Source organism: Anabrus simplex, chromosome 2 (assembly GCF_040414725.1).
Source record: "Anabrus simplex isolate iqAnaSimp1 chromosome 2, ASM4041472v1, whole genome shotgun sequence".
Taxonomy (NCBI): Eukaryota; Metazoa; Arthropoda; class Insecta; order Orthoptera; family Tettigoniidae; genus Anabrus; species Anabrus simplex.
The window spans coordinates 1,152,236,402-1,152,252,285 of NC_090266.1; the positions used below are offsets into that span (position 1 = coordinate 1,152,236,402).

At 40.5% G+C, this 15,884-nt stretch overlaps 1 protein-coding gene across 5 annotated transcripts in view; it reads left to right on the forward strand.

Moving 5' to 3' along the window:
- The window catches only part of LOC136864755 (retinol dehydrogenase 11), a 391,683-nt gene that overhangs the window by 252,208 nt on the left and 123,591 nt on the right, over nt 1-15,884 (forward strand). For all 5 annotated transcript variants that reach the window (XM_068226403.1, XM_067142114.2, XM_068226404.1 and 2 more), the window contains exon 2: nt 293-413. In XM_068226403.1, coding sequence (XP_068082504.1) covers nt 296-413 — 118 coding nt within the window. In that variant the 5' untranslated portion in view covers nt 293-295. The remainder of the gene's footprint in view (nt 1-292; nt 414-15,884) is intronic.

Genomic DNA, 15,884 nt, shown 5'->3' on the forward strand with positions numbered 1-15,884 from the left:
GTCAATCAAAATAGCCTCGTGCAGAAACCACGTAGGTAATGCCAAGAAATACTAAGAAGAAACAAAACGTTTCGGTTGTTGTACAATTTACTTTACGTCGCACAGACACAGATAGGTCTTAATGCGACGATGTGTGCGGAAAGGGTTAGGAGTAGAAAGGAAGCGGCCGTGGCCTTAATTAAGGTACACACTCAGCATTTTCCTGGTGTGAAAATGAGGAACAAAAATACAACTTCACGTTTACAATTAACGAGAATTTTTATCACTTATCTGCTTCCTTGGTTTGTTGCAGGCTATGGGACTCTTCAATGGGAAATGCATGAGCACAGCTCGCCTCGATGGCAAGACAGCTATCGTTACAGGCAGCAACACGGGCATTGGCAAGGTGACGGCTCACGACTTCGTCAAAAGAGGTAAGTTGCGTAGGTTATTATTATTATTATTATTATTATTATTATTATTATTATTATTATTATTATTATTATTATTATTATTGTAAGGAAAGTGAAATCTGTCTACATACGAGTAGGAGTAGAAAACCTCCAGGACGAGGAAATTATAAGTACATGGATATGATATGTGAAAAATTCCAGACAATTGACAGTAAACAAGTTCAGGAAATAAAAACAGAATGGGTGGCATATAGGGATGCTGTAGTAGAAACAGCAAGGGAATGCCTAGAAACAACTGTGTGTAAAGATGGGAAAAAGCGAACATCTTGGTGGAATGATGAAGTGAGAGCGGCTTGTAAACGTAAAAAGGAGGCTTATCAGAAACGGCTCGAAATAAGGACTGATTCGGACAGGAAATTGTGTGTAGATGAAAGAAACAGAGCGAAATGTATAATTGTTGAATTCAGGAAGTCGCGGGAAGATTTCGGTAATGAACTGGAAAGGCTAGATCAAGCGGGGGGAAAACCTTTCTGGGCAGCAATAAAGAATCTTAGAAAGGGAGGGAAAAGGAACTGAGCAGTGTTTTGGGCGGAAGGTATATTTTGAAAATCTTTTCAGTGTGAAAGGAAATTTTTCTGGTGATGTAACGAACACCAGAGTTCACGAGGAGGAGGATAATGTTGTTGGTGAAATCACGCTTGATGAAGTGGAAAGAATGGTAAATAAACTCCATTCTCATAAAGCAGCAGGAATAGATGAAATTAGACCGAAATGGTGAAATATAGTGCGAAGACAGGGATAAAATGGTTTCGTAGAGTAATAAGATTAGCATGGAATGACAGTAAGATACCTTCTGATTGGATGAAAGCAGTAATTGCACCTATCTGTAATCAAGAAAACAGGAATGCTTGCAACAACTAACGAGGTATTTCATTGATCAGTATACGAGGGAAGGTGTTCACTGGCATTTGGAAGGGAAGATGGTCGTTGAGAATAAGTTGGATGAAAGCCAGTGTGGTTTCAGACCACAGAGGGGCTGTCAGGATCAGATTTTCAGTATGCACCAGGTAAATGGAAATTGCTATGGGAGGAATAGACAGTTAAATTTATGTTTCTTATATCTAAAGAAGGCACGTGACAGACTACGGAGGAAAATATGTTAGCAATACTGGGGGATTAGGGTTAGATGATTAAAAGCATTCAAAGGCATTTATGTTGACAGTTAGGCTGTGGTGAGTTTTTTGCCCATAGTTTATGTGGATCATATATTCTACTGAAAGGTATAAAGTGACAGGGAGGGACTCAGTTAGCTGGGAATGTAATAAGCAGCTTTGCCTATGACGAACACTTAGTCCTAATGACAGATTGTGCTGAAAGCCTGCAGTCTAATATCTTGGAACTTGAAAATAGGTGCAATGATAATGATTATGGCATGAAAATTAGCCTTTCCAAGACTAAAGCGAGGACTCGTCGTGCTGACCACACGACACCTCGTAATCTGCAGGCCTTCGGGCTGAGCAGCGGTCGCTTGGTAGGCCAAAGCCCTTCATGGGCTGTAGTGCCATGGGGTTTGGTTAAGACTAAAGCGATGTCAGTAGGTAAGAAACCGAAGAGATTAAAATGTCGTGTGGGAATGCAAAGCTGGAACAGGTAGATCATGTGGATGGTAGTATCTTAAGGTGCAGCAGAGCTAATGCAGTGAGTTCAGTTTCGATCAACAGTATTCTGTAAAAAGGAAGTCAGCTCACGGACGAAACCATCTTTATGTCGGTTTGTTTTCAGACCAACTTCGATTCACGGGACTGAAAAGTGAGTGAACTCAGGATATTTTATTCATTAGTTAGATTTAAAGGACATAAAAGGAGCGAGAATAATCGCTCTTACTAACAGGTGGGAACAGTGGCAGGAGAGTACTCGGAATGAGATAAAGGCTAAGTTAGGAGTGAACTCAACTGATGAACCTGTGCGCGTAAATCGGCTTCGTTAGTGCTGTCATGTGAGGTGAATGGAGGAGGATAGGTTACCTAGGAGTATAATGGACTCTATCATGGAAGGTAAGAGAAATAGAGGGAGACCTTTTTTTTTTTGCTATTTGCCTTACGTTGCACCGACGCAGATAGGTCTTATGGCGACGATGGGGGAGGAAAGGCTTAGGAATGGGAAGGAAGCGGCCATGCCCTTATTTAAGGTACCGGGAAAACATGGAAAACCATCTTCAAGGCTGCCGCCAGTGGGGTTCGAACCCACTATCTCCCGGATGCAAGTTGACAGCTGCGCGTCCCTAACTGCATGGCCAACTCACCCGGTAGGGGGAGACCAAGACGACGATGGTTAGACTCAGTTTCTAACGATTTAAAGATAAGAGGTATACAACTAAACGAGACTACAGAGCTAGTTACAAAGAGATGATTGTGGCGACGTTTAGTAAATCCACAGAGGCTTGCAGACTGAACGCTGAAAGGCATAACAGTCTATAATGAAGATGCATGTATGTATTATTATTATTATTATTATTATTATTATTATTATTATCCGTTTCCTTAGCTGAATGGTCAGCGTGGTGGCCTTAGGTTCGTTGGGTCCTGGATTCGATTTCCGGTCGGGATGAGGAATTTCCCCGCGTCCAGTTAATTGCCCTGGCTCGAAGATCGGGCGTTTGTTTCATATACAACTCTGCATATGCACACAACACATTACCAACTACCACTGAAGCATGTGATAGGTGAATGCATCCCTTCACGTCAGAAGGGCAACCAGCTGTACATTTTTTTAATTTTTGTTATTTGCTTTACGTTACACTCAACAAGGAGAAGAAATCTATCACATCTCATTGAAGTGAATACGGTGAACGCAAATTATAATTGCGGGAATTTCCAGATGCAAACACCGTACGACACGCTAAAACGTAAAAGAAATACTAATTTTTAGTTGATGTTGTAGCTCTGACATTGTCGTGTTGTGCATACGGAGATGTCGAGAGCTTCTGCTTTGATTTGTGAAGGGGATTTTAAAAAACCTTAACGTTCGCCACAAGCATGTCTTCTACTACTACTACTACTACTACTACTACTACTACTACTACTACTACCGCTTTTCCCACACTTGTAGGGTCGCGGGTGTGAACTGTGTCACACGTATGTGGATTTGGCCCCGTTTTACGGTCGGATGCCCTTCCTGACGCCAAACCTATTTGGAGGGATGTAATCATTATTGCTTGTTTCTGTGGCGGTTGGTAATGTAGTATGTTGTCTGAATATGAAGAGGAAATTGTCGCGACTAACACAAACGCCCAGTCCCCGACCTAGAAGGCAGAATAATTAATCAGATGCGATTAAAATCCCCTTATAGTAAGTTCGAATCCCACTATCGGCAGTCCTGAAAATGGTTTTCCGTGGTTTCCCTTTTTCACACCAGGCAAATGCTGGGGCTGTTCCTTAATTAAGGCCACGGCCGCTTCCTTCCAACTCCTAGGCCTTTCCTATCCCATCGTCGCCATAAGACCTATCTATGTCGATGCGACGTAAAGCCCCTAGCAAAAAAATCCCCTTATAAGTTAAGTGTTCAAATGTTTTTGTAGATCCTAATTTCACAAATCGTCTTTCATTATTTCAAGTTCTTTTCAAACGATTCCTTTATCAATGATTATTCGTTGTATTGTGTTTCTTTGACTTCGAGCGGCCGCCTAATAAAAGGCCTGTATTATGCACTTTGTAAGCTTGTGTCTAATCTATAATTTTCAGAAGGATTTTTACATGTTTATTTTTAAACGATATTTTTTTACATTTCATAATGCATTTTCTTTACTTTAGATCATTTAATGAAGTCATTTTTAACATTTTAAGTGCATTTTTAATATTCTTTGTCATAAATATCCGGGCCTTAATTACTAGCCTAACATAATTAAATCTAATCTTGACTAATCTAAAACTTTAATCTAGCCTAACGTCATTAAATCTAATCTTGACTAATCTAAAACTTTAATCTTATCTAGCCTAAATTCATTAAACCCAATGTTAACTAATCTAAAAATGTTGATCTAATCTAATCTAATTTATCCTGTTATTATTGGCTTGTGACTAGGCACCGTGCGCGCATCAGGAAATCGCACTGGTGGCACCACTGCGTGCCTTGCTTGATTCGTTATAACATGGAGGAGTGTGTTAAGCGGCAGCCATGTGTGATATAGAAACTACTTGCGGTTTTCTGCCTATAAAGAGCAGGATTTTGTCAGAAAGTGCAATTTCAAAAGGGGAAAGTCTTTATATTGGTGGCCATGTAAACCACGTGACAAGTGTTATTTACTAACTGCGCAAATGATATGGGAACCGTCTGTTTCTTTATCACTTGAGGTTAAGTCCTTTCGATTTCCCAGTGTATCATACTTGTTTATTTCTCCGATCAGTATTTGTCCTAATCTGCGTATTCAGTTATTTTTCTTAGATTGATGGTGAACGAAGTGATAGAAGCACGTGCCGTTGTCCAGTGGGACTTGTAGCTGAGGTTCTGCACAAAGTAAACAATGAAAAACACTTTCTCCAAGACAGATACACCACAAACCTGGTGAAGAACAAGTTCCAAAAGGGTTACAAAGAAAAAATATTCTAAAAGAAAAAAGTGTAAAATACCGTGTATCGGCTTCTGCTTTACAATTAATTAAATTAACATTCCATCCTCTTTACTTCGAATGCTAGAAGCTCGAAATAGAACTAAAGGGGAACCTGAATGAAAAAAATGTAATTGATTATTTGATAGGATCAGTAGAGAATTCATTATTATCAGCAAAGCAAAGTCATCTCCGTACCGGTGATGAAAGCCTTTGGAGGGGTGGATGGTAAAGGCACGTGATGTGGTAGAGTGGTTAGCTCTATGCGCGGCCGCCTTTGCCCCCAGGAATGAACCTCGTACTCATTTTTGGTGTAGGCTGAGTGAACATCAGGGCCATGTGCACCTCCGGAAGTGGAAATCTCATTTCTTTAATTTTTCGACTTCCTGACGGGGAATCGAACCCACATCCTTCCGGGTGAAACGAGCACGCCGTTACCGCCTCAGCCAGCATTATTATCAGCAGAATGTGTAAATGTAACAAAGGAATTTCTTGAAGGACAAATGCAGACTGTGTAACCGTGAACTTAGTTTCCAGAGGGGGAACAGTCCATATTTTGAAAACAATGTGCGTATTCATGGTAACTGGGCGCTAGAAGCTTCTGTAACTACTTGCAGACAGGCAGAATGTTCAGAATGGTTTCAGGAAAGGCAAGTTCGTATTTTGGTGAGTAGCAAGGCACATGGTTAGCATAGCTAGTTCCTTGCCGGCCCCGCACTGTAGAGGCCATCACACACAGAAAGCTAAGCTAAGCTTCCTCTACGTAACCCAACGAAATAAATCTCTCCAATGAAGTTATCGTACATAGAAAGGCACACACAGACTGCTGTGCTAAGCTACACTAACCTAAGCCATGCCAAGCTAAGTTTTATAGATCACCAAGGAGGCGATTTTCATAGCTGTAGATGGCTTCGAGCATGCGCATGATCACTTCTTCGCCCGCCATCTAGCAAACACTCATTTCACGTACGTAGCTTTCGTGAATTAGGCCTACTTCAATATAGCAGCTATTATATTGCTTAACTGTGTTTGTAAATTACATATCATAGAAGGCAGCCGAAATAAAGAAAGACTGACTGAAGAGATGTAAAAATATACTTTTCTGTCAAACTATTAAATTGAATATAACCATGAGACACAACTGTTTTCAAGAAATAGATTAAACTCTGGAAATCGATTGTACGTATCATTTACTGCTTTTACATACATTTTTACCCTACATTCTATAACTTGGGTACTTCATATTCGTTTCTTCTTAATATCGCCCTCAGTAATAGAGGGAAGTTAACGAAACTGTTCCTGATTTTTTCCTATTTGTTTTACGTCGCTCCGACACGGATAGGTCTTATTGCGACGATGGAATAGGAAAGGCCTAGGAATGGGAAAGAAGCGGCCTTTTTAATTCATCATTGCCATGCAATGCTTGAATCAAATGATGGAATTCACTATAAATTAATCTCCTTCCAGTTTCACATATACAGAATATTCTCCTCTATCTGCTTCTGTCTCTTTCTTCATGTTCCACCACAGAGACCAATCAAAAAGCCTCTTCTTCAATTAATGCGCCATCTTTAAACGGCTGCCTTCGTAGTTTAGCTTAGCTTTCTATTCGCGACATAGCACAACATAGCTTGGCATTACTTAGCATAGCGTACCTTAGCGTAGCTCATCTTAGCTTTCTGTGTGTGGTAGCCTTAAGGGGGGACCAACACCTTTGACCGACCAAAAATGCGATTTTTCAATTTATTTTTTTCATTTAAAATTGAACTTTTTCCTTATAACAGTGCAAAATTTTTGTTAATATCTCCAATACTTACGACCAAAAAGGTGAAGCCTTCTACCCCAAGCAAACCCTTGTTTCTTGCTCGTTTCCTGTAACTTCTGGCTTTCAGAACCTTTTCCATGGTAACTCCGAAATTTCTTAAGATATTAGGGTGGAATTTTGCATGCATCTATATTTCATAGAGAAGAAGAAGAAGAAGAAGATATAATATAATTTTTGAGCTAGCTTCATTGGTTAAGTTAAAAACATATTTTCAAATGAAAATTAATGAAAAATTTCACTACTTGAAAATAACTTCATGAAAAAAATATTTATACTTGATGGAATTCACTGATTCTAGTACATGCTGTAGCTATAACATTAATAATAATAAAAAACTATGGAGAAATATTCGTGTGTTTGGAAATTATCAGAGAAATGGCAAAATAGTGGCCATGATACTCCGCCGTTTTGAATAATTAATTATATATAATGGCATAGGTTTATATGACTTCCAAATAGGCCTATGTAGGTATATTATTAAGGAATAATGTGTTTCTCATATTAAGTTTCCTTTTACAAGTCATTTCCATTGATGCGGAACCCCATGTTTCCATGTTTAAAAGTGTAGGTCCCCCCTTAAGGTTAACTTGCCCGTATCTTACTCGGAGACTCCGGGTTCGATTCCCGGCCAGGTCAGGGACTTATACCTGGATCTGAAGGCTAGTAATTTTCACGTCTGCAACATCATCAGTTTTTTGAGATATAAGTATCCCCATAAAAGTAATTCAACCCCTCTATCAGTCCTCCCCACCCCAACCCCAAAAAGGGATTTCAGTAAAACAATAAATATATGTTTATTTATTTTTAAAGGAGATTCCAAATACCAATTTTCACGTATGTAAGATTTTCAGTTTTGAGATATAAGTATCCTCATAAAGAACAATTCAACTCATTTTCACTTATTTTCAACCCCCCATTAAATGCCTTTACCGAAAACAAAAAATACATGTTCCTGTATTTTTAAAGGACTTTCCAAATACCAAGTTTCACGTTTGTAACCTGTTAAGTTTTTGACATATACTTAACCCGCTTTTTCAATTTTTTCCATCTCCTTACGGGGGTTTTACGAAAACAAAAATACGTTTTTCTTTATTTTTAAAGGAGATTCCAAATACCAGTTTTTAAGTCTGTAACAACTTCTTCTGAGATATAAGTATCCTCATAAACAGAATTCAACTCCTTCTTTACTTATTTTCACCCCACCCCGTTGAAGTCGATTTTCCGAAAAAAAACGTGTTTCTATAGTTTTAAAGGGGATTACAAATACAAATTTTTCGCAATAAATTTAGTATTGAGTTATAAGTATCTTCATACAAAGAATTCAACTAATTTTCAATTCTTTCACACCCCCATAGCTGGATTTTCTGAAAACAAAAGAAATATGTATTTTTTAAAAGGAGACTCCAAATACCAATTTTCACCTCTGTAAAACCTTCAGTTTTGAGTTATCACTATCCCAATAAAAACTTCAACCCCCTTTTCAATCCCTTTTATCCCCCGTCAAGTAGTTTTCCGAAAAAATACATATTTCTTTATTTTTAAAACATTGAAAATACCAATTTTCACGTTTGTAACATGTTAAGTTTATGAGATGTTCTGTAGATATTCTCCTATTAAAATTTCACCCACTCATCCAGTTCCCCTTAATTGGATATTCCCAAAATAAATTATCTATGTTCCTTTACTTTTACAGCAGATTCTAAATACCTATTTTCACATCTGTAACAATTTAGATTTCTGAGATATACTGTAGATATAGTATTTTTTAAATTCACCCCCTTTGTCACTCCTGTTCACCCCCCATTAATTAGAATTTCCAAAAACAAAAAATGCATGTTTCTTTATTTTTAAGGAGAATACTTAAGTATTCTTATACAAAGAATTCAAAAAATTTCAATTCTTTCACGCCCTTAAGTGGATTTTATGAAAACATAAAAATACGCATTTCTTTATTTTTAAAGGAGTCTCAAAAAACCAATTTTCACGTCTTTAAGTGTTTTTTCCAAAAAGTACATGTTCCTTTATATTTAAAAGATATTAAAAACACCAATTTTCACGTCTGTAATTTGTTAAGTTTTTGAGATATATTGTAGATATGCTCATTTTAAAAATCCCACCCCCCCTTTTTCACTTCTTCTTAGGTGGATTTTCCCAAAACAAATTATATGTGTTAATTTACTTTTACAGGAGATTCCAACTGCCAATTTTCACGTCTGTAACATATGAGAGGTGCTGCAGATAGTCATTTTAAAAATTCACCCCATTTGTCACTCTTGTCCACCACATCCCCGATTAACTGGATTTTCCAAAATAAAAAATACGTGTTTCCAAATACCAATTTTCATGACTGTAACATCTTCAGTTCTGGAGATATAAGTATCCTCATAAAATTTATTCTACCTCTTTTCATCTTTTTTCATCGCCCATAAGGGATTTTCCGAAAACAAAAAAATACTGGTACTTTAGTTTTAAAGGAGATACCAAATACCAACTTTTTCAATTGTAAACTTTTAAGTTTTTGAGATATGGATATACTCATTAAAAAATTAACCCCCCTTTGACCCCCTTAGCGATGGAATATCCAGAAATCCTCCCTTAGTGAGCACCTACGCTCTAATGTGAATGAATCCCCAAAATTTCATTTCTTTATGTTCAGTAGTTTTGGCTCGGCGATGAGGAGTCAGTCAGTCAGTCAGGACATGTTATTATGTATATAGATTATTCGGCTCATTAGATTAATAGTCAGCGTAGAGGCCTTCGCTTCAATACAATTTATCGTAGTATATTTACTGACATATTGGAGCGAATTCCTAGCTGTCAGGTGAAGCTGAATGAACTTTGTATGTTAACAGCTCATGTTTCACTCGTAACGCGTCTTTTGGCCGCCTCGTTTGTGATTCCTGTCAGTCGAAAGGTTGGCCCATGGCTGGTAAATGAAGTACGTTTGGATGCATTCCATTACCTCGAGGAGTAGCTACTTGTCCCATTGCCAAAATAATCACACTGCTGAATTTAAGGTTAGTGTAGAAAACGGTGTAGTTACGTTTAAAAAGCAGATTTAGTAGGCCCTATCGCTATCTCAACAGATGTCGAAATCCCTGGAAAGGTATTGAAAGTTTGATCATGAGCCCCTTGGCAGTAAAAGCAGAATGCCGACACCCTTAACGGTTCACGAGTTATTTGAGATGGAACGCTGTGCACACAACACAACACACCGCACTACCAATCACCATAAACACGTAATAGTGAATCCCTTCACATGGGGTTGGCATCAGCAGGGCACCCGCGACCTCATCAGATCGTGGAAAAAGTGGCAAAGGGAGACTTATTTTTCTTTCTTTCTTTCTTTCTTTCTTTCTTTCTTTCTTTCTCTCTTAACCTGCTTTCCCTCCAGGGTTGGTTTTCCCCTCGAACTCAACGAGGGATCCCAACCCTACCCCCTCGAGGGCAGTGTCCTGGATTGTGAGACTTTGGGTCGGGGGATACAACTGGTGAGTATGACCAGTACCTCGCCCAGGTGGTCTCACCTGCTATGCTGAACAGGGCCCTTGTGGGGGATGGGAAGATTGGAGGGAATAGACAAGCAAAAGGGAAGGAAGCGGCCGTGGCCTTAAGTTAGGTACCATCCCGGCATTTGCCTGGAGAAGTTGGGAACCACGCAAATTCGCTTCGAGGATGGGAATCGAACCCACCTCTACTCAGTTGACCTCTCGAGGCTGAGTGGACCCCGTTACAGGCCTCGTAATACTTTTCAAATTTCGTGGCAGAGCCGGGAATCGAATCCGGGTCTCCGGGTGTGGCAACTGATCACACTAACCACTACACCACAGAGGCGGGCATTATTATTATTATTATTATTATTATTATTATTATTATTATTATTATTATTGATGTTGTTGTGTCTTGGGTTCTCAATCCATGGAATGATTGACGCACATCCTCTGTTAATCTTTCCATTTCGTCATATCTATTGCAGCCTGTTGTATATCTCTTCTAATGTGTTTGTCATATTCATATCTTGCCCTCCTTTCCTACCTTCAGTTTTTCTCAATCTCATATTTTCCTCCTGAAAAACTAGTTTTTGTATGTGTTGCACTTCCCTACGTTATCACGCTCCCAACAAAAGCCTTTATCTGAGGAGGAGAATATTTTCCCTCATCCCCCCCCCCCCCCTTGTTTGAGCTACTCCTTGTGTCTGTTATTACTAGTTATTCTATTAAATAAGCAGCATTTTCTCATACCAAGCGACTTGGTTTAGTGCTTTAGGTCAGGTAGCTGTCAGCTTGCATTCCGGAAATAGTGGGTTCGAACCCCACTGTCAGCAACTATGAGGATGGCTTTCCGTGGTTCCCCATTTTCACACCAGGAAAATGCTGGTGCTGTACCATAAACAAGGCTACGGTCTCTTTCTTCCCTGACCGAGCCCATCGTCACTATAAGACCTGTCTGTGTAGGCGCGACTTAAAACCAATAGGTCATTACTCCTCTTAGATTTATATCACCAACCGCATATTTCTCGCATCTACTCAGATCACTCGATCATATTGTATTACTTCTGTTTAGTCCGACTCGTTGACTGAATGATCAGCGTACTCGCCTTCGGTTCAGAGGGTCCCGGGTTCGATTCCCGGCCGGGTTGGGGATTTTAACCTTAATTGGTTAATTCCAATGGCTCGGGGGCTGGGTGTGTGTGGCGTATTCAACATTAGAAATCATCCTAGGTAGGGCCCTGATCTTCAGACATGCAGGTCGCCTAATAGGCCGTCTACTAGAAAAAGACCTGCACCAGGCCTCTCCGAAGGCCATACGCCATTAATACTTCTGTTTAACCATTTTACCTTCTTTACTCTCCCCAAGACTGAGTCCATACTAAAAATCATGTTCTCCAGATCCTCTGTGCTCAAATGAAGCGACAAGAACGTTAAAATGTTTTACAATACAAAGAACCGATCGCACTTGGAGGTCGCGAAAGCACAATGCTGCTGATATAACACAGTGTCCAGTCAGTGTTAACTGCTAATGTGAAACCTTAACTTTGTGTACGGTGAAAACCATATGCGTCTGACGAGGTACAGGAGAAAGGAGTTCATCTCCGCCAGATGCACTAGTCGTGCCCGAATGTCATTACTCAGCAGCTTCCGTATTGTCACAGCTAGATGGTCACTTCAGTGTAAGCTGCGTCTTACTCTTCCCTCTACCAAGAGACTAATACAGAAATACTTCATCCGTCAAGAAATAGCAACAGGCGCAATTCTAAAGTTAACCTGCCCAAATTAATTTCGAATATTATCAAATGACTAGCAGTTACCAGCGGCTTCGCTCGCGTGGATTTTGTAATTTGATCATTGTAATCATTCCTCGGTACTGCACTAAGACATTATCTAAAAATCCCTAAAATATAAAATTTCACCGAAAAATTGAGTTTCATTTACCCCATAAACGCTTTGTAAACCACGTTTGTGGTATTGTCTTTTGGGGTTAAGGTGACTATGCGACACAGAACTGTACATGTGAGAAATAGTCCAAGTCGAAAAAAAATCTTTTATTTTTAAAGGAGATTCCAAATACCTATTTCCACGTCTGTAAAATCTTCAGTTTTTGAGATATAAGTATCCCAATAAAGGAATTCAACCCCTTTATCAGTCCTTTCTTCACCCCAACCCCACCTAAGTAGATTTTCCGAAAACAAGAATATGAATGTTTCTTTATTTTCAAAGGAGATTCCAAATACCAAATTTCATGACTGTAACATCTTCAGTTCTTGAGATATAAGTATCCTCATGAATGATATTTAACCCTTTTGTCACTTTTTTACACCCCCTTAGTAGGATTTTCCAAAAACAAAAAATACGTGTTTCCTTATTTTTAAAGGAGTTTCCAAATACCAGTGTTCACGTCTTTAAACTGTTAAGTTTTTGAGATATAGATACTAATTTAAAAATTAACCCCCCTTTTCACAACCTTCGCGGTGGAATATCCAAAATTCCTCCCATAGTGAGCAACTACATTGTAATATGAATGTATCCTCAAAATTTCATTTCTTTATGTCCAGTAGTTTTGGCTCGGCGATGATGAATCAGTCAGTCAGGACATGTTATTTTTATATACATATATAGATGACGGGCAGAAAAACTCGAGATATTAGTTTTGCATATAAGCCTCCGTGGCTTAGGTGGCAGCACGCCGGTCTCTCGCCGCTGGGTTTCGTGGTTCGAATCCCGGTCACTCCATGTAAGATTTGTACTGGACAATGCGGAGCCGGGACAGGTTTTTCTTCGGGTACTCCGGTTTTCCCTGCCATCTTTCATTCCAGCAACACATTGCACTATAATTTCATCCGTCAGTCATTAATCATAATTAGGAATGCGACAGGCTTCGGCAACCACCGCAGTTCCTATCTTCGCCTCTGGATGGGGGCTTCATTCATTCCATTTCTGACCCGGTTGAAAGTGGAAACAAGCTTACTTACCACAATCACACAACCCATCATACTCCATCAATCACACGAAACAATCAGCAGTATTCAGCACGCAGTCTCAAATTTAGATATTGTCTTGCTCAAGTGCAAGTTGTACGTCTGTTTTTATCATTTTATGAATTTTTTTTACAAGTTGTTTTACGTCGCACCGACACAGATAGATCTTATGACGACGATGGGACAGGAAAGGTCTGGGAGTCGGAAGGAAGCGGCCGTGGCCTTAATTAAGGTGTGAAAATGGGAAACCACGGAAAAGCATCTTCAGGGCTGCCGACAGTGGGGTTTGAACCTACTATCTCCCGAATACTGCATACTGGCCGCACTTAAGCGACTGCGCAGCTATCGAGCTCGGTCTTTTATGAATTCTGACGATGACAACTTCGTATAATGAACTCCTTTCTCCTGTACCTCGTCAGAGGCAGATGGTTTTCACCGTACACAAAGGCAAACTTCCATCGTCCTCCTGTGAAAAAGGTTTCACATTAGCAGTTAACACTAACTGGACACTGTTATATCAACAACATTGTGCTTTCGCGTTCGGTTGGTCTGTTATGATCTATGGTAAAGCATTTTTAAATTCAAACCCTCATTATTGTAGAAGACTTCCTCGTGAACAGTCGAGATTTTATTCTGAAGACGTGGAGCAAAGTTCTCTGCGAAACGTAGAGAGTTTCACCTTGTTTTTTTTGACACGACGAAAGCCCAAAAGCTCATTATCGTGCCCGTTTAAGTATAATTTACTAACATACTTAGCCAACGGCCGTAGCCGTGTTGAAACACCGGATCCCGTGAGATTTCCGAAGTTAAGCAACATTGGGCGTGGTTAAGATTTGGACGGGTTGCCACGCGCTGTGGGTGGGGATAATTGGAGGAGCGGAAAGGAACTGGCCACCTTTTTTTTTCTTTCTTAATCTGCTTACCCTCCAGGGTTGGCTTTCCCTCGGACTCAGCGAGGGATCCCACCTCTACCGCCTCAAGGGCTGTGTCCTGGAGCTTCAGACTCTGGGTCGGGGGATACAGCTGGGGAGGATGACCAGTACCTCGCTCAGGTGGCCTCACCTGCTATGCTGAACAGGGGCCTTGCGGGGGGATGGGAAGATTGGAAGGGATAGACAAGGAAGAGGGAAGGAAGCGGCCGTGGCCTGAAGTTAGGTACCATCCCGGCATTTGCCTGGAAGAGAAGTGGGGATTCCACGGAAAACCACTTCCAGGATGGCCGAGATGGGAATCGAACCCACCTCTACTCAGTTGACATCGCGAGGCTGAGTGGACCCCGTTCCAGTCCTCGTATCAGTTTTCAAATTTCGTGGCACAGCCGGGAATCGAACCCGGACCTCAGGGGGTGGCAGCTAATCACACTAACCACAGAACTGGCCACCTTACCGTACACAAACTCCGGCTCAGGCACATTTCTGCGGAGGTTCGGACCTGCTTTCGGGCAGAATACTACCTTACCTTACTAATAATAATAATAATGTTATTTGCTTTACGTCCCACCAACTACTTTTACGGTTTTCGGAGACGCCGAGGTGCCGGAATTTAGTCCCGCAGGAGTTCATTTACGTGCCAGTGAATCTACCGACATGAGGCTGACGTATTTGAGCACCTTCAAATACCACCGGACTGAGCCGTGATCGAACCTGCCAAGTTGGGGTCAGAAGGCCAGCGCCTCAACCGTCTGAGCCACTCAGCCCGGCCTTTACCTTACTAATACATGCCATATCCTTACTACTGACTACATGCATCTTCTCTGTTTTCACCTTCTTTAGGTGTCTTTTCCCACATTCCTCTTATAATATTACATAGTTTTGCTCTTCTCCCTGTTGTCTTTCATTCTCTATTTAATAATTTAACAAGAGTGAAAAGTTCAGATTCATTTTCGATTTTACCAATCTCCTTCTCATACATATCTGAATAGCTGATCTTTCTTATTTCATTACAGTCTTTTAGTAGATGTGCTACTTCCATATCTTTAGTCCATAAAATACATCGATTTTCCTCATTTTTTGTCTTATGGCCTTAATCTTGCATACTCCAATCATCCCTCTCATTTCCCTTGTTGTTAAGAATTCATTCTTTATTGCCAAAGTTCTACATATTTTACGAAGTTCTACAAGTTCTTGCTATTGCATTCTCTCCTTATTATTTGCCTTTCTATGTTTTCACTCTTTGTGTACTAGAATAAAGGACCACCGGGCGAGTTGGCCGTGCGGTTAGGAGCGCGGGGCTGTGACCTTGCATCCGGGAGATAGTGGGTTCGAATCCCACTGTCGGCAGCCCTGAAGATGGTTTTCCGTGGTTTCCCATTTTCTCACCAGGCAAATGCTGGGGCTGCACCTTAATTAAGGCCACGGCCGCTTCCTTCTAACTCCTAGGCCTTTCCTATCCCACCGTCGCTATAAGACCTATCTGTGTCGGTGCGACGTAAAGCCACTAGCAAAAAAGAAAAGAATAACGGACCACACTTGCTTCTCGTAGAAGACTTCAGAAGTATCTCATCATACCGCATGCTTCAGATACATACTGATCAGTAAGCTGTGTGGCCTAAAGTAACAGGCGCTCCGGAGTAGTAGATTTTCAGACCAA